Source organism: Canis lupus, chromosome 6 (assembly GCF_011100685.1).
Source record: "Canis lupus familiaris isolate Mischka breed German Shepherd chromosome 6, alternate assembly UU_Cfam_GSD_1.0, whole genome shotgun sequence".
Taxonomy (NCBI): domain Eukaryota; kingdom Metazoa; phylum Chordata; class Mammalia; order Carnivora; family Canidae; genus Canis; species Canis lupus.
This window is the reverse complement of record NC_049227.1, coordinates 41,186,889-41,209,818: the sequence shown is the minus strand read 5'-3', so window position 1 is coordinate 41,209,818 and position 22,930 is coordinate 41,186,889. Positions and strand designations below refer to the sequence as shown.

At 40.3% G+C, this 22,930-nt stretch overlaps 2 protein-coding genes across 4 annotated transcripts; one reads left to right on the top strand and one right to left on the bottom strand.

Moving 5' to 3' along the window:
- Window positions 1–378: 378 nt before the first annotated feature.
- On the top strand, window positions 379–21,186 carry LOC611691 (protein pitchfork-like). Of its 3 annotated transcripts, XM_038538896.1 has the most exons (6): window positions 379–604; window positions 9,908–10,050; window positions 10,668–10,766; window positions 18,233–18,360; window positions 19,844–19,961; window positions 20,954–21,186. In XM_038538896.1, exons 1-6 carry the CDS (start codon window positions 427–429, stop codon window positions 21,020–21,022), a joined length of 735 nt encoding a protein of 244 aa, XP_038394824.1. In that variant the 5' UTR covers window positions 379–426; the 3' UTR covers window positions 21,023–21,186. The 3 variants fall into 3 exon arrangements, with proteins under 3 accessions (XP_038394824.1, XP_038394825.1, XP_038394826.1); XM_038538897.1 differs by lacking the exon at window positions 10,668–10,766; XM_038538898.1 differs by lacking the exon at window positions 19,844–19,961.
- An 826-nt stretch (window positions 21,187–22,012) lies between these two features.
- On the bottom strand, window positions 22,013–22,527 carry LOC106558923 (60S ribosomal protein L21-like). Its single transcript, XM_038538895.1, has one exon. The coding sequence runs from the start codon at window positions 22,498–22,500 to the stop codon at window positions 22,018–22,020; it is 483 nt and encodes a 160-aa protein (XP_038394823.1). The 5' UTR covers window positions 22,501–22,527; the 3' UTR covers window positions 22,013–22,017.
- Window positions 22,528–22,930: the final 403 nt, after the last annotated feature.

Sequence of the window (22,930 nt, the reverse complement as noted above, 5' to 3'; positions counted from 1 at the left end):
TACTGCTATGTTCCCATTGCCTAGAGCAGTGCCTGGCATATTGTGAGAGTTTAATAAGTGCTTGTTTAATAAATAAATTAATGAGGACAGAAAGGGAGACAGGAACTAATATGGTGAGTATTCCAAGCAGGACATGAGGTACTTTATTTAGGCTATCTCCTGTGTGGTGAATATTGTCCCCATATTATAGGTAAGGAAATTAAGATCTTGTGAGAAAACCTTGCCCCAAATTGTGCAATTAATAATTAGAAGAAATGATTTTCAAAGTGGGGCCTTTCTGGCTTCCTTTTCACCATGATGCGACCCTTCAGAAAGTAATGTCACAATGACTTGGAGGATTTCAAGGGTGGGGCTGCTGCTTAGCAGCCAGTCTTAGTTATACCCTTCATTTTCTTGGTTAAAGTATTTTTATGAGAGTGGTGACTCATGGAGCTATTCTTAAATGAGAGAAAAAAGTCAATTCAAAGGCCTTCTGATGGGGATATCTGGTACACAACTTCTTGGAGATCTTTAAACTCTATACCATCTCATCCATTTGAGAATTTGAGAGACAACAAAGCCATTCCATGGATCACCCATCCATTTCTTTGGAACTTCGCTAATGGTAATCATGTTCTTAAACTCTAGTACATCTATGAAAACTCATTTCTTCGGTATGGGAGTCTAACCAGAAAGAGATGGTATATGCACAGGATTCCATAAAAGCCCTGATCCAGGCAGGGCTGGGGCAGTGCTCTTCTCACCAAGTCCTGAGCCTTGATAAGAGGTGGCACCCATTCAGATGAAAGGGTTATTTATTTATTTATTTATTCCCATAAAGGAACTCTGGGAGTTAGCTGTGGCTCTGGACACAGACGTGGTAGATCAAAAGTGCTTTATCAAAAGTTAAATGCCAATTTTTAGGCTAGTCATTTGCTTTGTAAGATTTGTCTTGCATTTCTTAAATTCCCATGGTAGCCCTAGGAGGCAAGAAATAATTAGTGCCATTTTAGAGATATGTCAAGCCTAAGTAGCTTCCACAAAGTCATGTTGCTAGTAAAGGACATACCAGTACCTTTTGGAAACCAGTTGAGAATCTTCAAAGCCTGTGTTCATTCCTCTACCACCAGATGAGAGAAGCTGGTACTTAATAAAGTCTGGAAAGTGGGATTAATAAAGTCTATGTTCCTCTCCTTCTACCTTCTGAAGACACATCCATTCTCCCGCAGAACCCCTATTCTCTAGATAGGAGTTCTCAATCCTCTTCAGACCCAAGTAACTTTGAGTAACAAATTATTTTTAATACTCCTTTTATTATCCTAAAATTAAATTCATTGAAACATAACCTACCATGAATAATATGTCACAATTGTAAAGAAGAAAAATAATGTTTTTCAATATATAAATGCTCAGATGTGACTACTTTATGAAGTAGTCAGACTCTTGCACCATATAATAAATAATGAATAAGCCTGTAATTAAGAAGGAAGATTAAATGTCATCTCATACAAGCAGTTTAGGAAAACAAAAAAGTAGATTTATAAGTGGGCACCAGAAAAAAGCTAGTATTAAGAAAATTACTACCACTCCAGACTTACTGCTTCCTTATAACAGAAAGAGGTGAACAGCTTTATTTAAAGTAGGGATAGGGGCAGCCTGGGTGGCTCAGCAGCTTGGCGCCTGCGTTTGGCCCACAGCATGATCCTTGAGACCCGGGATCGAGTTCCGTGTCAGGCTTCCTGCATGGAGCCTGCTTCTCTCTCTGCCTGTGCCTCTGTCTCTCTGTCTCTCGTGAATAAATAAATAAAATCTTAAAAAAATAAAGGAGGGATAATACTCAACAAATTACAAACCAATGAAAAAGGAAAAGAAGTATGACTATATTATTTTTGAAAAGAAGTAAATAATGTTAATGTGCTTCCTCTAGGATTGCCAGATTGTTAAAAAATAAACTATTTTATGGGTCTATCATAAATACCAAAAAAGGTCCAAATCATAACTGAACAGATTAATAAAATATGCAAAGTGAACTCTGCATAGGCAGTACCCAGTCCAAGAAAGGGATCACCATTATCTCTCCAAAAGCCCTCTCATGTCCCCTCTCTTTAATTGCTTTCACCCTCCTTAAAAGGTACAGCCATCCTAACTTCTAACACAAATTAGTTTTGCCTATTTTTGGATTTATGTAAATATATTCATAAAGTATGTAAATGTTTGTGTCTAAATTATTTCATTCAAAACTGTGAGATTGGGATGCCTGGCTGGCTCAGCAGTTGAGCGTCTGCCTTCGGCTCAGGGTGTGATCCCAGGGTTCTGGGATTGAGTCCCACATCAGGCTTCCTGCATGGAGCCTGCTTCTCCCCCTGCCCGTGTCTCTGTCTCTGTGTGTCTGTGTGTCTCTGTGTGTGTGTGTGTCTATTATGAATAAATGAATAAAATCTTAAAAAAAACAATTTAAAAAACTGTGAGATTAAGCTATATTGTTACATGCACAGGGTTTTTGTTCCTATTCATTGTTATGTAGTATTCCTTCATCTGAGTATTGCAAAACTTATTTTTCCATTCTACCATTAATGGACATTTGTTCCAGTTTGGGACTATTATGGATCATGTTGCTTTTAATGTTCTTATACATGCCTTTTGGTGCACAGTTGTATGCATTCCTAGCTAAGTAAGTACCAAGGAGCAGGAAGTATTAGGTCATAGGGATGTCCTTTCATCTTTGGTAGATACAGCCAAACAATTTTCCAAGGTTAATATCAATCTGCATTCACACTAAAAGTATATTCAGCTGTTTTGCTTCTTAGCAGAACCAAGTGCTATCTGTTTTTACTATTTAAGCCATCTTGTGGGTAGCTCATTACGGTTTAAATTTCTAACTCCTTTATGACTACTGAAGTTGAACACTTTTTATATGTTCACTGGTTATTTGGCTATTCTTTTTTCTGAGTTCCCATTCAAGTATTTTATCTATTTTTTTATTAAGTTGGTTTTTTCTTACTGATCTGTAATAGTTGTTTTATATATCCTAGATCAGCACTATTCAATGGCAATATAATGTAAGCAATGTGTTAAGTTTAAATTCCTAGTAGCCACATTAAAAAAGTAAAAGAAAGAAAAAATAAAAAAATTTAAAAAAGTAAAAAGAAACAGGTGAAGTTAATTTTACTACTATGTGGAATCAGAAAAGACCCCGAATAGCCAGGGGAATCTTTAAAAAGAAAACCATAGCTGGGGGCATCACAATGCCAGATTTCAGGTTGTACTACAAAGCTGTGGTCATCAAGACAGTGTGGTACTGGCACAAAAACAGACACATAGATCAATTGAACACAATAGAGAATCCAGAAATGGGCCCTCCACTCTATGGTCAACTAATATTCCACAAAGCAGGAAAGACTATCCACTGGGAAAAAGACAGTCTCTTCAATAAATGGTGCTGGAAAAATTGGACATCCACGCGCAGAAGAATGAAACTAGACCACTCTCTTGCACCATACACAAAGATAAACTCAAAATGGATGAAAGATCTAAATGTGAGACAAGATTCCATCAAAATCCTAGAGGAGAACACAGGCAACTCCCTTTTTGAACTCGGCCACAGTAACTTCTTGCAAGATACATCCATGAAGGCAAGAGAAACAAAAGCAAAAATGAATTATTGGGACTTCATCAAGATAAAAAGCTTTTGCACAGCAAAAGAAATGGTCAACAAAACTAAAAGACAACCTACAGAATGGGAGAAGATATTTGCAAATGACCTATCAGATAAAGGGCTAGTATCCAAGATCTATAAAGAACTTATTAAACTCACCACCCAAGAAACAAACAATCCAATCATGAAATGGGCAAAAGACATGAACAGAAATCTCACAGAGGGAGACATAGACATGGCCAACAAGCACATGAGAAATGCTCTGCATCACTTGCCATCAGGGAAATACAAATCAAAACCACAATGAGATCCCACCTCACACCAGTGAGAAAGGGGAACATTAACAAGACAGGAAACAACAAATGTTGGAGAGGAGGTGGAGAAAGGGGAACCTCTTGCACTGTTGGTGGGAATGTGAACTGGTGCAGCCACTCTGGAAAACTGTTTGGAGGTTCCTCAAAGAGTTAAAAATAGATCTGCCCTATGACCCAGCAATTGCACTACTGGGGATTTACCCCAAAGATACAGATTCAGGGAAACACCGGGACACTTGCATCCTGATGTTTATAGCAGCAATGTCCACAACAGGCAAACTGTGGAAGAAGCCTCGGTGTCCATCAAAAGATGGATGGATAAAGAAGATGTGGTCTCTGTATACAATGGAATATTACTCAGCCATTAGAAACTACAAATACCCACCATTTGTTTCGACGTGGATGGAACTGGAGGGTATTATGTTGAGTGAAATAAGTCAATCGGAGAAGGACAATCATTATATGGTCTCATTCATTTGGGGAATATAAAAAATAGTGAAAGGGAATAAAGGGGAAAGGAAGGAAAATGTGTGGGAAATATCAGAGAGGGAGACAGAACATGAGAGACTCCTAACTCTGGGAAATGAAAAAGGGGTGGTGGAAAGGGAGGTGGGCGGGGGGTGGGGGTGACTGGGTGATGGGCACTGAGGGGACACTTGATGGGATGAGCACTGGGTGTTGCTATATGCTATATGCAACATATGCTATATGGTGGCAAATTGAACTCCAATAAAAAAAATTTACTACTATATTTTATTTAACCTGATAAATACAAAATATTATTTCAGCATGTAACCAATATAAAATTTATTATTTTGGTATTTTGTACTTTTTTCATTCTGTCTTTAAATTTTGATGTGTATTTTACACTTACACAAATTTCAATTTTAAATATGGGTAGTGGCTCGTACATTTGATGGACACTGTAGGTCTTGATGCTTTTGTGCTTGTGTCTTCCTCGGTATCTTGTCTTACTTTCTCACTTTTGTAATGGTATCTAGTTTTTAACTATTATTTTCAAGCATTTTCAAACCTAAAGAAAAGTTGCAAAGACAGTACAAGGAATCATCTTACCTATTTGCCCCAAATTCTTCAATTATTAGATGTTAGTAACCCTTTCCTCCCTCTTTTTTCTTTCCTCCTTCCCTCCCTCCCTCCCTCTCTCTCTCCATATATATACATCCAGTTGACCTTCAAATACATGAGATGAAGAGTGCTCACCCCCATGTAATCAAAAATTCACCTATAACTTTTATTCCCTCAAAACTTAACTAATAGCCTACTGTTGATCAGAAGTCCTACAAATAACACAGCTGATTAACAAGTAGTTTGTATGTTACATGCATTATACAATGTATTCTTACCATAAGATAGCTAGAAAAAATTAAATCTTATTAGGAAAACACATTTACTGTTCTGTACTTTAAAAAGATCTGCGTCTAAGTGAAACTTTTCGTTGCTTCTCAACTGTCAATTTTCCCCTGCATTTCCTGTCCTTTTGCATCTCCAAGTTTCAAGTCTAAATATTTTCTTCTGATTCAATTCCCAATTCTTTCATTTTTTTTCAGCTTTTATAATCTGCTGTTATACTCATGTCTTGAGTTCTTTCAGAGATGGTGCTTTCTTTCTATCTTTTTTTTTCCCTCCTGCAAGCCTCACTGGGATTGTTTTATTTTAAGAAAATGTTCAAAAATCTAGTCTCACAAAAAATATGAATTAGAGAACATGAATTGGCCTTACAAAATGTGCTCTATTTGAAAACTTTAAAAATAGGATTTGACATAGAGAATATTTTGCATATAAATCTTTGGGAACTGCATGAACTAATCTTTGTGTTTATGTAACATTCTTAAAGGAGCATTTGTTGAATAGTACAAAGGAATATAGGGAGTATTATATATCCCTTACAACTGCCCCCCCTCTTTTTTATTTTATTTTTATGTATTTTTTATTGGAGTTTGATTTGCCAACATATAGTATAAGACGATGTTATTTGTGCAATTTTTATTTGACTACTTTTTATTGCTTCTAAAATTCTCCAACTTATCATTTATTGAATTACCAGCTTTATCCCCTTTGCTAAATTGATTTCTTATTTAATTCAATAAATTTTTTAATGAGACAAAAATCTATTTAAAACGCTATACCAAAATAAATACATAAATAAATTTAAAAAATAATTAATTAATTAATTAATTAATTAATTAATTAAAAAAACACTATACCAGAGGCAGCCCGGGTGGCTGAGTGGTTTAGCACCACTTTCAACCCAGGGTCTGATTCTCGGGTCCCAGGATCGAGTCCCAAGTCGGGCTCCCTGCTTGAAGCCTGCTTCTCCCTCTGCCTGTGTCTCTGCCTCTCTCTCTCTCTCTCCTCTCTCTCTGTGTGTGTGTCTCTCATGAATAAATAAAAATCTTTTAAAAATTAAAAAAAATAAAACATTATACCAAAAATCAAATCTATTTAGCCAGTTCAACTAGATCACTGCAGAAGAGCAGGTGGTTTCCCAGAATAAGAATTCTTTTTATTTTTTAAAAGATTTTATTCATTTATTTGAGAGAGAGAGAGCACGAGAGAGAGAGAGAGCACAAGTGGAGGGTAGGGAGGGGAGGTAAAGGAGGAGGAACAAACAGACTCCCTACCGAACAGACAGCCCGATGTGGGGCTCCATTCCAGCACCCTGGGATCATGACCTGAGCCAAAGGCAGATGCTTAACTAACTGAGCCACCCAGGAGCGCCCAGAATAATAATCCGTACAATGGCCTCATACACAGACAGATGAGGAAATCTGATAAACTGTCTGATAAAGCTAAAACAGTCTCCATAAACATCAGGCATCCTTGATGTTATAACTATGGTTAGAAATCTACATGATGGGAACTGCAAAATTCTTTACTTAAAGTCTTCATCAGAAGTGGCCCCATGATAAAACTTTGTCTAAACATTCTTTGGTCCTAGACAATCATCTGCATAGGTTCCTTTGTGTGTGATTATCATGCAAACATTGAATCCTTGATAATCCTTAGAGCTGCCTGAACTTCTACCTTAACTTCTCAGGTTTACCATTACATAATTGGTTATACAGGAGATACATATAGCATATAAACAGTTCATCTTTGACTATATGATGTTTGGATTGGCTTTAATGAAAAGTTGATAAATTTGCATCAATCATGATATAGGTGGTCACAGCTGTGTGTTACATTAGTAACATGAACAGGAAGACTGATGGGGAAAAATTCTCTTTCTTGAGTACAGTAGGATCTTTACTGACCCTGTCTTTAGGGTCTAATCACTTTTTTCTTTTAGCCTCTTACCTCAGAAGCCAAGAATTTGCTTGATGGTCCTTACTTTCTCTTGCTTTGCATGTTTACCCTGCAGTCTGAAGGCTTCCTCCAAAAGCTCGGCCAAGTACAGTTACTTTAAAGTCCATGTTTGAAAATTTCAATCTCTGGATTTCCTTTAGGTTTATTTCTACCCTTTTTAAAAAAAAATATGAGTTGCTGTTTTATATTGAATGCCAAACATTTTGCATGAAAAATTATAAAATTAGTTAATGCTTTGGATGATATTATACTCAGAGATAATTTACTTTTTTCCCTCTGGTATGCAGTAAAGGTAGAAGCAGATTACCTTAATGATGTTGGAGACTATGTAAATACAAACGTGGATTTCAGGGTTTTTGGAGAGCTGGTCTATTTTTTATTTACTCTTATTCCTAGAGTTTATCCCTTTAGGGTCCCAGCTAAAAGCCCAGGTACTTTCCAGTCTCCCATCCTCCATGGCCAGCCTAATTTTTGATCCTCAGCTTTTAGAAACATACATGTCCAAAGTTCCACTTAAATCCTCTGCTTCTCGGCCACTTATTGATTAACAGATGTTCAAAGAGAACAGCAGCACCAACTGTGGCTCACCATTTTAGGCTTTCCCTCAGTCTGCAATCTTGGCCCTGTATATTCTTTCATGGTATATTTCTGATGTCTCCAAACATACATAATTTATTTTGCCCAGCTTTTCTACCTCTTCTCAGCTGGAAGATTAGTCGGAAGCAATCCAGTCTACCAATGAGGAATTGGATGCCGTAATATCAAAGTACTTTGCAAAACATGTTTAATGTCACTAGTAATGTAAACAGTAATTTCAAAACACACCTGTGGGTACCTAAAAATATTAATATTACCTGAAATATTAATGAAAGTGAAAGTTATCAAATCAATACCAATATTTTTATATTTTATTTATCATCAGTTTTACTGCAATTATATTTTGAGGAGAGAGAAGGCTTAAAGCAAATTATTCAATAATTTTGAGAGTGTGTCTTTATTTCATTTATAAGCTTTGTTTCTCACACAACCTTGTCCTATATTACTGGGTTTCATGCATTATTTCTTGTAAAAATTTTTATCAATGTTATATGTAAGTCAGGTACAACCAATTATTTCTATAAAGTCCAGCAGGACATCTGAATGTTATGCAAGACATGTGACAATGCACCATGTATTGGGGCAACACACTGCAGGGTGTCCAGCCTCCTTGGCCCCATGACCAGGAGCATCCCCTCAGGAATTTTTCACAAGCAAAATGCTTCCTCGAGTTTGCAAAATATCTTGTTGTAGCCGGTATCACCTTTCTTGGAAGCCCTACATTAAATGTATGAAATCATCCTGCAGATAGTTCTATGCCAGGGTGTGTGTGGATCCCAGGGTCATCCTCAGAGGCCAAAGAGTAGCATGGACCAGTCACACTGTATGTCTGCTGCTTCCCACATCTGATAACTCCTAAAGCTATCCAAAATTCAGGACAGAACAGGTTGGTGTTAATATGCAGGACACTTGATGGGATGAGCACGGGGTGTTATACTGTATGTTGGCAAATTGAGTTTAAGTTTTTAAAAAGGTAAGAAAATATGCAGGGTAAAGGCAAAGAAGCCAATACACACCGCACGTTTCTTTGTGGGTTAGGATAGGAGTGCTCATAATGGGGCTGGATACCATCTTCATAATAACCTCTTGCCATTGTCACCTGCCAAGTACCAGGGCCTGATTGGTTTCATCCTGTTCTCTTAATCCTGCTGTTACCCAATAAAGAGGAATTATTATTCCCAATTTGGAGATGAGGAAACTGAGACTTAAACATTTAAGAGATGGCCAAGGTTTTACAACTATTAAGCACTTCTGTGATTCCTCTGCAGTCCCACTGCTGCACTCAAGGCTCCCAACCCTTTTAAAGCCTCGTGCATGCTACGGTTAGAGGTAGAAGGGGGCAACCTGCAGAAAAATGGGTCTAAGAGGGGCCTAGTAGGGAACTGTCTAGGCTATGCTCCATTTAGTCCACATTCCCCGGCTGTAGGCATGGTCCTGGAAGCCCATCCCACTCGCCATCATTTTCCAGGTTCCTGACCCTGGCAGTCCGGATTTCGGGGTATTCTAAATCCAGCGTTCCCCCTTCTTCAGCCCCACATCCCGGTGGCCCGACTTCCAAAGCCCTTGTGCTCAGTCCCTCACCCGCGCAGGCGCAGTGGCCGCGAGGCCAGCAAACCCTCCATCTGCGCCCCCCGGCCCCCCCTGCCCCGCCCCTTCCCCCCTCCCCCGCAGAGATCGCGGGGCTCTCGGCCAGGACCCAGGGGGGCGGGGCCCGCTCCTCAGGATGCAGGCGCGTGAAGCCGCTCGGGGGCGTGTCGGCGCCCCTGCGTTCCTTTAGCATCGCGGTACCCAAGCGCTGCCCTGCAAGGCGCGATGGGTGTGCGGGGCTGTGATAAGGCGTCGAGGGTGGCAGGAGGAGGAGTGGGGAGGCTACGGGGGTGGGATGCAGGCCGTCCCCTCCACCGGGTTCAGTCAGGTGTTTGTTCTCAATCGGGCCCCAGTGATCTGGGCCTCCCCGCAGCCCACGCACCCCCAGAGCGCTCACTCAGACAGGGGCCTTCCTCAAGTGGAGTTTCTGCTCTTTCTTGATCTTCAGAGTCACTGGTTAACTACCCCTTTGGAACAAGTCAACCGAGGAAGCTCTTTCCTCATCACCACCCCCCAAGCTTGTTGGGGAACAAGTTTCTCCCTCTTCGAGGAGCGCCCCACAGAGGCCCTGGATGTTACATAGCAGAAGATGTGAGTATTCACCTTCTCTTGGGTGGGTTTCGGTCCCCTGACTATGCGAGGATACCCAGGTTCCATGGAAGAAAAACTCACAGGATTTGTAATCTTTGGGGTGGCAACATGAGAAGGTGCCCTGGTCCTCTGCAGCCAGCTGTCAGGTCCAATGTCAGAAATTAAGGGACCCTTTTGCTCCACTTCCAACATCCACCAAACGCAACCCTTTCTTCATACAGTCCTCACTGCATTCCGGCCTTCAAAAGTCTCTGAATCAAAGCCTCCCATTAGTCCAAATTTGGAATGTGGCTGTGATGCTAGGTCAGTTTATGAAATAATGTAATCAGACTGAGGGTGGGATTAGGGCAAATTCAGCTCAGGGGCTTACAGGACTGGATACACTGGAATACACAGGAAGGTCATTTACTCTACCTGGCCAGCCACATTTCTTTGCAGACTGGTATGCCTGCCTTGCTTATATCATTGTTTCTATGGTCGTCACTCAGAGGAGTTAAGATAGAAAAAGCAACTTTTGCAAAGGACATTCAGATAAGAACATTTTGAGCCCACTCTGTTTTGATGACTGTAATATTCTCTACATGTTTTCTTTCTTTTTCTTTATATACTACCTGAAGGTGTATGGATTGGCATATAACCTCTCTAAGATCCCGACCAGTAAAAAAGGATATACTTTTGGTGCCAGAACAGCTGAGAGGTTTAAGACAATCAACAAGGTTAGAAATGGCTGAATGTGCTTAGATTTTACTGGGATCCATGTTGCTGCATGTATTTGCATCAGGGAATGAAGTTGGGAGAGCAGGAGGTTACCATAAAATGTGCCCTGAAATTCAAGAAAAATATTTAGACAAAAACTACGAAGAAGTCTATCTGAGAAGCTTAGGTGTTAGCATCTCAAATGTGTGTGAGAGTCCCTGGAGAGTGGAAAACAATTCTGGAAAGAAATGGTACCAAGACCCTGCTTCAGGGCTGACACAGCTGACATTAAGTATCAAAGTTTATTTACATGCATCCTATTATCTTGCCACTTAAAAAGCAAATTCCTACTTTTGAACTCCTTTTGTGTGATTGGATTTCAATTCTAAAAGTCTTCTGTATTGGATCCTAATCTGTTGTTGGGCATTTTTCTGACTCTTGCACTCAAAGAGAGGGATACAGGCTCTAAAAAAAATTCTGAGTGGAATGGTAGGGGCAGCAGATCCAAAGTCACCTTGTTCCTTTACCTCCCATAGATCTCTTTCTGCAACCTCAGCATGTATATCTTTGGCTAGCCAAACCCATACTTATCTTGATTTTCTCCCTGTATCTATAGCCTGGGTAGTGAAACTATAACTGATACATGAACTGAAAGAGGATGAATTGGCCTATATTATATTATATTATATTATTATATTATATTATATAGAACTTTGGGCTATGATAGAAGAATTTGTTAAAGATGGTGATGGAAAATAAATCAAGAGGAGTTCATTGCAGGGGTGGGGCAAGATGGTGGAGTAGTAGGGTCCCCAAGTCACCAGTCCTCAACAACTTACCTAGATAACTTTCAAATCATCCCAAAAACCTATGAATTTGGCCTAAGATTTAAAGAGAGAACAGCTGGAATGCCACAGTGAGAAGAGTTCACACTTCTAACAAAGTAGGAAGAAGAAAAAAATTAAAAAGCATCCAGTGGGGGAGGGGCCCCACGAGGAGCCGGGATAAGGCCCGGGAGAGAGCCCCCAGGACAGGAAAACCCAGGCCCAGAGATACAGGAACTTTAATAATCTTCCTGGATGGAAAGGCGCTCTCAAGGAGCTCAGGCAGGATCCCAGGAGGAGGAGTGGAGCCCCCAGGTTCCTGGGTTAACTAACAGAGGAACTGCACCCTGGGGAGAGTGCACCACACACTGCGGGCCGAGCACCTTAAAGAGCTGGAGCGCGTATCCCAGTGGCCCCGGAGCAGCTCGAGGGGCGGCTCAGGCGGCGGCTGCACGCGGAGCGGGCTGCGCGGCCCTGGCAATGCAATTCCACCCGTGCAGGCCCCGGAGCCCAGGGCACCAAGGGACACAGCCCAGGATCCAGCGCTCCCCTTGGGACAGGCGGAACTTGGGAGGACACAGGACAGTGAGGACACTCCTGCCGCCGGATGCCCCCAAGCTGTGCAGATCAGCGCCCACCACCACCGGGAGCATCCAGGCCAGTGTGGACTGGGAGCTGCAGTAGTTACTGCGGGAGCTAAATCCAGGGCTGGAGAGCTGGCCGCTGCCAGTCTTGTTGTTCCTCCTTGTGTCACCCAGTGCCTGGGACAGAGCAGGGATGACAGGGAATAGAGGCCTCACAGGATAAACGGCTCCCACTGCAGCCTGCACCTGGCAGGGGGCGGAGCAGCTCCCCCAGGTGCACACACCTGAGAATCAGCACAACAGGCCCCTCCCCCAGAAGACCAGCTGTAAGGGAAGGGGAAGAGCAAGTTCTAGACCGAGCAGTGCTGGAAAGTTCCAGGGAAGTCAAGAGACTTACACTATATAGAATCAGAGGATACCCCTCCTGGTTTTTTATTGTTTTTGGGTTTTGGTTTTTGGTTCCCCCCCCCCTTTTTCCCATCCTTTTTACAGTACAACGCATTTTTAGCCACTGTACACTGAGCAAAATGACTAGAAAGTAGAACTCACCACAAAAGAAAGAATCAGAAATATTACTCTCCAACAGAGTTACAGATTTGGATTACAATTCAATGTCAGAAAGCCAAATCAGAAACACAATTATAAAGCTACTGGTGGCTCTGGAAAAAAGCATAAAGGATTCAAAAGACTTCATGACTGAAGAATTTAGATCTAATCAGGCCAAAATTAAAAATCAATTAAATGAGATGCAATCCAAACTGGAGGTCTAACAACGAGGGTTAACAAGGTAGAAGAACGAGTGAGTGATATAGAAGACAAGTTGATGGCAAGGAAGGAATATGAGGAAAAAGAGAAAAACAATTAAAAGATCATGAGGAAAGGTTAAGGGTAATAATGATAGCCTCAGAAGGAAAAATCTGTGTTTAATTGGGGTTCAGAGGGCACTGAAAGGGACAGAGGACCAGAAAGTGTATTTGAACAAATCATAGCTGAGACTTCCCCAACGTGGGGAGAGAAACAGGCATTCAGATCCAGAAGATAGAGAGATCCCAACTAAAATCAATAAAAACTGTTCAAAACCAGACATTTAATAGTGAAACTTGCAAATTCCAAAGATAAAGAGAAGATCCTTAAAGCAGCGAGAGACAAGAGATCTCTAACCTATATGGGGAGCAGTAGGTTAACAGAAGACCTCTCCACAGAGACCTGGCAGCCAGAAAAGGCTGGCAGGATATATTCAGGGTTCTAAATGAGAAGAACATGCAGCAAAAAATACCCTATCCAGCAAGGCTCTCATTCAGAATAGGAGAGAGAAAGAGCTTCCAAGATAGGCAGAAACTGAAAGAATGTGTAACCACCAAACCAGATCTGCAAGAAATATTAAGGGACACTCTGTAAAAGAGAGTAAGCCAGAAGAAACAATTCATAAACAGGGACTGAATAGGTATCATGATGACACTAAATTCATATCTTTCAATGGTAACTCTGAACGTGAATGGGCTTAATGACCCAATCAAAAGACGCAGGGTTTCAGACTGGATAAAAAAGCAAGACCCATCTATTTGCTGTCTACAGGAGACTCATTTTAGATGTAAGGACACCTACAGCCTGAAAATGAAAGGTTGGAGAACCATTTACCATTCAAATGGCCCTGAAAAGAAAGCAGGGGTAGCCATCCTCATATCAGATAAATTAAAGTTTAACCCAAATATTGTAGTAAGAGATGAAGATGGACACTAAATCCTATTTAAAGGATTTATCTAATAAGAGGACCTAACAGTCATGAATATTTATGCGCTAATGTGGAAGCTGCCAAGTATATCAATCAATTAATAACCAAAGCTAAGACATAACACAATAATACTGGGAGACTTCAACATGGTGCTTCCTGCAAATGACAGATTTTCTAAGCACACATCACCAAAGAAACAAGGGCTTTAAATGATACACTGGACCAGGTGGATTTCACAGATATTTACAGAACTTTACATCCAAACGCAACTGAATACACATTCTACTCAAGTGCACATGGAACTTTCTCCAGAATAGACCACATACTAGGTCAAAAATCACGTCCCAACAGACCAAAAATTTGGGATTATTCCCTGCATATTTTCAGTCCATAATGCTTTGAAACTAGAACTAAATCACAAAGAAGAAATTGGGAAGAAACTCAAACACGTGGAGGTTAAAGAGCATGCTGCTAAAAGAAGAAAGGGTCAACCAGGAAATTAGACAAGAATTAAAAAGATTCAAGGAAACTAATGAGAATGAAGATACAACCCTTCAAAATCTTTGGGATACAGCAAAAGCAGTCCTGAAAGGGAAATACATAGCAATACAAGAATCCCTCAAAAAACTGGAAAAAACTCAAATACAAAAGCTAACCTTGTACCTAAAGAAGCTAGAGAAGAAACAGCAAGTAAAACCTTCACCCAGCACCAGAAGAGAGTTAATAAAGATTCGAGCAGAACTCAATGAAATAGAGACCAGAACAACTGTGGAACAGATCAACAAAACCAAGAGTTGGTTTTTTGAAAGAATTAATAAGATAGATAAACTATTAGCCAGCCTTATTAAAAACAAAAGGGAAAAGACTCAAATTAATAAAATCATGAATGAAAAAGGAGAGATCACCACCAACATCAAGGAAATACAGACGTTTTAAAAACATATTTTGAACAACTATACACCAATAAATTAGGCAATCTAGAAAAAATGGACGCATTTCTGTAAAACCACAAACTACCAAAACTGGAACAGGAAGAAATAGAAAACCTGAACAGGCAGATAATCAGGGAGGAAATTGAAGCAGTCATCCAAAACCTCCCAAGACACAAAAGTCCAGGGCCAGATCGCTTCCCAGGGGAATTCTATCAAACGTTTAAAGAAGAAACCATACCTATTCTACTAAAGATGTTCTGAAAGATAGAGGGATATGGGATAATTCCAAACTCATTCCATGAGGCCAGCATCACCTTAATTCCAAAACCAGACAAAGACCCTACCAAAAAGGAGAATAATAGACCAGTATCTCAGATGAACACAGATGCAAAAATTCTCAACAAGATACGAGCCAATAAGATCCAACAATACATTAAGAAGATTATTCACCATGACCAAGTGGGATTTATCCCCGGGATGCAAGGCTGGTTCAACACTCATAAAGAAATCTTGTGATAGATCATACCTATCACAAAAACCAAGAACCATATGATCCTCTTAAGAGATGCAGAGAAAACAATTGACAAAATACAGCATCCATTCCTGATCAAAACTCTTCAAAGTGTAGGGATAGAGGGAACATTCCTCAGCATCTTAAAAGCCATCTATGAAAAGCCAACAGCAAATATCATTCTCAATGGGGAAACACTGGGAGCCTTTCCCCTAAGATGAGGAACACGACAGGGACGTCCACTCTCACCACTGCTATTCGACATAGTACTAGAAGTCCTAGCCTCAGCAATCAGACAACAAAAGAATAAAAGGCATTCAAATTGGCAAAGAAGAAGTCAAACTCTCCCTCTTTGCAGGTGACATGATACGGTATATAGAAACCCAAAAAACTCCACCCCAAGACTGCTAGAAGTCATCCAGCAATTAGGCAGTGTGGCAGGATACAAAATCAATGCCCAGAAGTCAGTGGCATTTCTATACACTAACAATGAGACTGAATAAAGAGAAATTAAGGAATCAAATCCATTTACAATTGCTCCCAAAAGCATGAGATACCTAGGAATAAACCTAACCAAAGAGGTGAAGGATCTGTACCCTAAAAACTACAGAACACATCTGAAAGAAATTGAGGAAGACACAAAGAGATGGAAAAATATTCCATGCTCATGGATTGGCAGAATTAATATTGTGAAAATGTCCATGCTACTCAGGGCAATTTTCACATTTAATGCAATCCCTATCAAAATACCGTGGACTTTCTTCAGAGAGTTGGAACAAATCATGTTAAGATTTGTGTGGAATCAGAAAAGACCCTGAATAGCCAGGGGAATTAAAAAAAATAAAACCATATCTGGGGGCATCACAATGCCAGATTTCAGGTTGTACTACAAAGCTGTGGTCATCAAGACAGTGTGGTACTGGCACAAAAACAGACACATAGATCAATGGAACAAAATAGAGAATCCAGAAAAGAGCCCTCAACTCTATGGTCAACTAATATTTGATAAAGCAGGAAAGACTATCCACTGGAAAAAAGACTGTCTCTTCAATAAACGGTAAAATTGGACATCCACGTGCAGAAGAATGAAACTAGACCATTCTCTTACACCAAACACAAAGATAGACTAAAAATGGATGAAAGATCTAAATATGAGTCAAGAATCCATCCAAATCTTAGCAGAGAACACAGGCAACACCCTTTTTGAACTTGGCCACAGCAATTTCTTGCAAGATACATCTATGAAGGCAAGAGAAACAAAAGCAAAAATGAATTATTGGGACTTCATCAAGATAAAAAGCTTCTTCACAGCAAAAGAAACAGTCAACAAAACTAAAAGATAACCTACAGAATGGGAGAAGATATTTGCAAATGACCTATCAGATAAAGGGCTAGTTTCCAAGATCTATAAAGAACTTATTAAACTCAACAGCAAAGAAACAAACAATCCAATCCTGAAATGGGCAAAAGACATGAACAGAAATCTCACAGAGGGAGACATAGACATGGCCAACAAGCACATGAGAAAATGTTCCGCATCCCTTGCCATCAGGGAAATACACATCAAAGCCACAATGACATACCACCTCACACCAGTGAGAATGGTGAACATTAACAAGACAGGAAACAACAAATGTTGGAGAGGATGTGGAGAAAGGAGAACCCTTTTGCACTGTTGGTGAGAATGTGAACTGGTGCAGCCACTCTGGAAAACTGCATGGAGGTTCCTCAAAGAGTTAAAAATAGAGCTACCCTAGGACCCAGCAATTGCACTGCTGGGGACATACCCCAAAGATACAGATGCAGTGAAACACCAGGACACCTGCACCCCAATGTTTATAGCAGCAATGTCCACAATAGCCAAACTGAGGAAGGAGACTTGGTGTCCATCGACAGATGATGGATAAAGAAGATGTGGTTTATGTATACAATGGAATATTACTCACCCATTAGGAATGATGAATACCCACCATTTGCTTCAACGTGGATGGAACTGGAGGGTTATGCTGAGTGAAATAAGTCAATCAGAGAAGGACAAACATTATATGTTCTCATTCATTTGGAGAATATAAAAAATAGTGAAAGGGAATAAAGGGGAAAGGAGGGAAAATGAGTGAAAATATCAGTGAGGGAGACAGAACACGAGAGACTCCTAACTCTGGGAAATGAACAACGGTTGGTGAAAAGATAGGGGGGTGGGGAGTTGAAGTAACTGGGTGATGGGCACTGAAGGGGGCACTTGATGGGATGAGCACCACTGGTATGATATATGTTGACAAATTGAACTCCAATAAAAAAAGAAACATTTAGCTACCAAAATTATGGAGAAAAACATAATGCATTCTACAGTTTATAAATAAATAAATAAATAAATCCCCCCAAATAAATAATATAAAGTAATAAAAATTGAAAAAAATAAACTACAAAAATAAATAAAGAGGAGTTCATTGCTATTCTGACTGGTGACATAAAGAATTACAAGGTAAACACTAAGAATGTTGCAGTTCTCATCTCATATTCTATTTTTGTGCCTGGAGCCATGTTAAAAAAACAAAAAAACAACTTAGTTCTTTTTTTCCAAAAAGACCAAAAATAAGTGTCTTATGTATTAATATTTTAGTACTGTTAAGTTTCTTTGTATGAACAGTACTGTTAGCACTCTAATAGTTTAGCTTTGTATTTATTATACTGATTTTATATATATAAAGGTTTATATATATATATGAAGTTTAAAAAATTGAATCATGTGGTATACATTCTCTTAAAGTTTTTTATTTGGCATCAGTAGTGACTTTGTTTTGATGCACATGTTATAGACTTTCATTAAAAATGCTTATTTTAGTAGGATTTAATATATATATTTTTTTTCACCCTCTAACATGTTATTTTTTTCTGAGAAACAGGACATGATGCTTTACCCAGGCATGTACCAGGTTGCAAATCCTCAGGAGCAAATACACAAACAAAATTTTGCACCATTTAATGCCTTGTTGCCTCGATTTAGGACATCAAAGGACTCTTCTTATCCTGGGTATGTCTCCTCTCTTCTGGAGCACTTCACCAAACAGCAATAGGAAAGAATGTACAAAGGAGGGGTTCCATCGAAACCATGGCAGCTGAATAGGAAACCACCCACCCATCTTTAAAGCACCAACCTCTGACCTTCCAGACCTCTGGCATTATAGAACTCTAAATCATAGTGGTTCATTCAATCAACAGTTATAAGTGTCAGGCACTTTCAAGGGATCCAGCGATTTTGCACAAACCCATCACACAAGGCTCCTCATTCCTTGGAACTTACACTCTTGAGTCCAGACAGATGGGAAGCAAATACACTAAAATAAACAAACAACAACAACAACAACAACAACAAAAAAAAACCCAATGGTGATAAGGATGGTTACCATATAATTAAGCAGTCAGGCAATGACACGTCTGAGAGTAAGCTTACTAATTATACCAAGACAGTAGCCATGAGCTAGGACTGTCACAGGCACACCAGGCAGGGTGGTGACCCGGTGATGTGCTATCTGTGAAGATGGTAAACAGGGTGGTGGTGATGGGATGGGTGGCGCTACTTTGGCAAGGATGTCCAGAAAGTTCCTTAGGGGAAATGACACTGGATCTGAAGTCTGAATGACAAGACTGAGCCAGCCCTGTGAAGATCTGGGCCAGGGCTTCCCAGGCAGGAGGAGCTGCAAGTGCAAAAGCTGTAAGCTGGGGAGGAACTGGTGGGAAGAATAAGGAGGAGGCTGGTGTGGCTAGAGTGTGGTGAGCAAGGAGGAACTGAAAAGAGAAGAGAGAGGCTGAGCACATGGTCCCTATAGACCAAGTATTTCAGGAAGCCATTCAGCATGTATGGAGCCGAGAGGCAAAGGGTCAAGGTCTTTGGTTTGCTCATGAGAAATCCAAGGATCAGTGGCTGAGCGTAACTTTCTCAAGGTCAAAGTAAGGAAGTGGAAGTGTTGAACATTGGCCCCTATGTTCATTCTAAGTATGATTTCTTTTTTTTTTCCCAAGTATGATTTTCAACACAGCAAAGAGTCTACCCCAAAGACCAAGTGTTATGAGCAAAGGCAATTATAAATGCCATGTCAATCAAAATGTAACTGGTTTTGCCTTCTTGTCCTGCAATTGCTGATATTGCTGATTGAATTATCATTACACTTTTATCCCCAGTTTCAAAGCACAGCAGTACTTGTTCATGACTTTGGTAGGCTATTTCCTTACCCACCACTCCTGGGATCCTCAGCCAAGGATACTGAGCTGCCAAAATGTTTTTCAAACTAGAGTCAATTTTAATCTTAACTGGGATGTCAAGATTAGATATATTTAACACTCACACCTAATCAGAAATACATTAACAGGCAAGGGACCTCCACACTTGCCCCACATTAAAAAGATGATTAAGATGTTGCCTGTTTCTCAAGGAATTAGACCAAGTGCAGATATAGATGGAATTCATATATGGCTACTAAGTCATTGCACGGGATGCTTTGTATTTTCATTTCTAGCCCTGGCACATATAACCCAGAGATGAAACCACCCCCCAAAATCACCTGGCCAATGAAATTTGGATCTCCAGACTGGGCTCAAGTTCCATGTCTACAGAAAAGAACCCTAAAAGCTGAGGTATAAGACTGGAATTGTGTAGAACTCTCTATCTGGTACTTTCATATGTGTCAGAGGTTTTTATCCAGGAGTGTCTGAATGAGCTTCAGACAGTCCTTGTTCCCCTGACAGGATATGCAGTTTTGTGCGAATATGCATATGGGTATCTTTTTCTGACAGTTTTGTTAAAATTTTTTAAAGGTGGATACAATGGAAAAAGTCACATTTTATTACCTAATCCTCAAGTGTAGGAGCAGGAGAATTATACCTTGATGATAGAGGAAGAAAATCAGGCTCTGATGGATTAAGTGACAAGTGCACGTTGACAACTGGAATCTAGATCTTGTGATTCCTAAGCCAGTGCTCTTTCCATACACTACTAGAGTATTAGATCATCAGGGGGCTGTAGAACATTCTCAGAAGAACATGGATTCAGGGGACAGATTGCCTGGGTTCAAATACTAGCTCCCATATTACTGGCTGTGTGATCTCGGGCAACTTTTCTAAGACCCAGTTTTCCTTACTTTAAAATGAGTATAATAATAGAGTCAATCTGATAACATTGTAAAGATCGAGCTAATGTAGAAAAGCACTTAACATAGTACCTATAACATAATGAATGCTCAATCCATGTGAGCTATCATAATTCCAGTGGTGCCATATTTTAAGAGGAAGCTTGGATTCATTCTACTACTATTTGTGAAATGCCTAGAGTAGCAATGTTATCATGTTAGACATATGCGTAACATTCAGGAATCAAACATATACTCTTTGTTTTTGAGTAGTTTGCCAATTAACTTGGAGATTTACCAAGTAGGAAACAATTCCTAGCGGGACAGCAGAGTAAGATGACAGAGTAGCTGTTGACAGAATCCTAAGACTAGGCTCCAATGGGGTGGGCTTCAGCTGGGCCACAACAGTGGTGATGTGCAGTTCATTTTGCACAGCCAGGAAGACAGAGGCAGAGGCTTCTCGCTGGAATATTGACCTAGACAAAGTTCCTTCCATTGCAGCTGTCCACTGACAAGGACTTCAGAAAGCACCGGAACCGTGTGGCCTACCTAAGCCTGTTTTACAGTTGAGGAGCTGTGACTACCTTCACCCACTCCTCCTGACCACAGCTCCAGGATTGAGGACAGAGCTGGTCTTCCGCCTGCACTGCTGTACTCTCTTGTCTGCCAGCATGGGTCCCAGGGAGGGGAAGGGGCTCATAACTACTTTCTGTGTGAGAACAGAAAGACTACTTCCGAGCATTCTGTGTCCATGTGCTGGTTTGTCATTTACATACATACGTGGGCCTGGAGGGTTCCTGCCCAGCGTTCAGTGGGGTGGCTCCATTGTACTTAGATGCTCATGGGTCTTTGTCCTCATGCTAAGTTCCCAGGTTCCAGTTTTATGTCATCTACCACTAGCCCTGGGAACAGGGGCTATTGGCCTCTAAGTAGCAAGGATTGGATGGCTTCTTTGGCTTATACTTGGGCTTCCTACACACAGATGATACATACAGGCAGAGTAAAACATTTATATTTTAGAAACTCTTCCAGATTTCTGAGTTCCTGGCATGCAGTGGGCTGATACGGATTTTGTTGCCTTTCCCAGACTGATATTAACCTCACTGAATCAAAATTCCCCAATTCCAGGGAACCTGAATGGCTCTGTTAGTTAAGCATCTGTTTTTGGCTCAAGTTGTGATAGCAGAGTCCTGGGGTTGATCCCCATCAGGTTCCCTGCTCAGCAGGGAGCCTGCTTCTCTCTCTCCTTCTACCACTCCCTGTGCTCATGCTCTCTCTCAAATAAAATATTTTTTTTATTTTTTTTTATTTTTTTCTAGGAAATAAAAAATTTAATGGGGAAAGACAGCCATGCAAAGAAATAATTACAGCTTTGAGTTAAGTGTTAGTAGAGACATGAACTAAGTATGAAAATACAGGAGAACCATTTCCTTCAGCTGGGGAATATTAAGAAAGGCAGCCTTGAGGAAGTGGCATTTGAGGGAAACCATGACATATGAGTTGAAATTCTTTTTTTTTTTTTTTTTTTTTTACAATCCTGAGGTCTTTTATTTTCTTTATAGTTATCATGCCATGAATTCATAGGGAATGGGTTCCAGCAGTTCAGGCTCCTTTCCATTGGTTCTCACAAAGTGTGTTTCTGTGGGTGGGGCAGGCTCCCGCTTCAGTTGGACCCAAGTACCTTTCTCTTTGGCTTCCTTCTTTATCTGATCATTTTCCTTCACACGCTTCAGGAAGCTACCTCGGCTCTTTGAGTGTTTAATATGCTCAATGCGGACATTAATTCTCTTGGCAAGAATCTTGCCCTTAACTTGTTTGTTTACAACAATGCCAACGGCATGCTGAGTAACATTGTAGACTCTTCCAGTTTTGCCATGGTAATATTTGTGGGGCATTCCTTTTTGAACAGTGCCCATTCCCTTGATGTCCACAATACCACCTTTCTTATAGATTCGCATGTATGTGGCCAAAGGAACAACTCCATGTTTTCTAAAAGGCCTAGAGAACATATAGCGGGTACCTCTCCTCTTTCCCTTTGTGTTGGTCATTTTGGCAAATTACTGGAAGATGGCGGTTCCGAGTTGAAATTTTCTAGGCAGAAAAGACATGGTAAGAAAGAAATTGCTAAGCTGGTGTTGCTCAAAATTTCTTAAGGAAAGGAATACGATAAGGATGGAGTTGGAGTTGGGTTATAACCTAAAGTAACTTTTAGGGAACTCAAGATATCTGTAGTGTTATAATTTTTATATTAACTATGGGTTCAGCAATTCTACACTCTGCCACCTATTTTCATAAATAAAGTCTTATCAGAACACAGGCACACTCTTACATATGCTTTTGTATTACAACTGCAGGAAGAAAAGTTGCAAAGCATCATCTATCCACAAAACTTAACATATTCCCCATCTGAACCTTTAATAGAGTTTACACTAGAGCTATAGATTAATAAATCTCAGAAAATACTGAGTTAAAGCATGT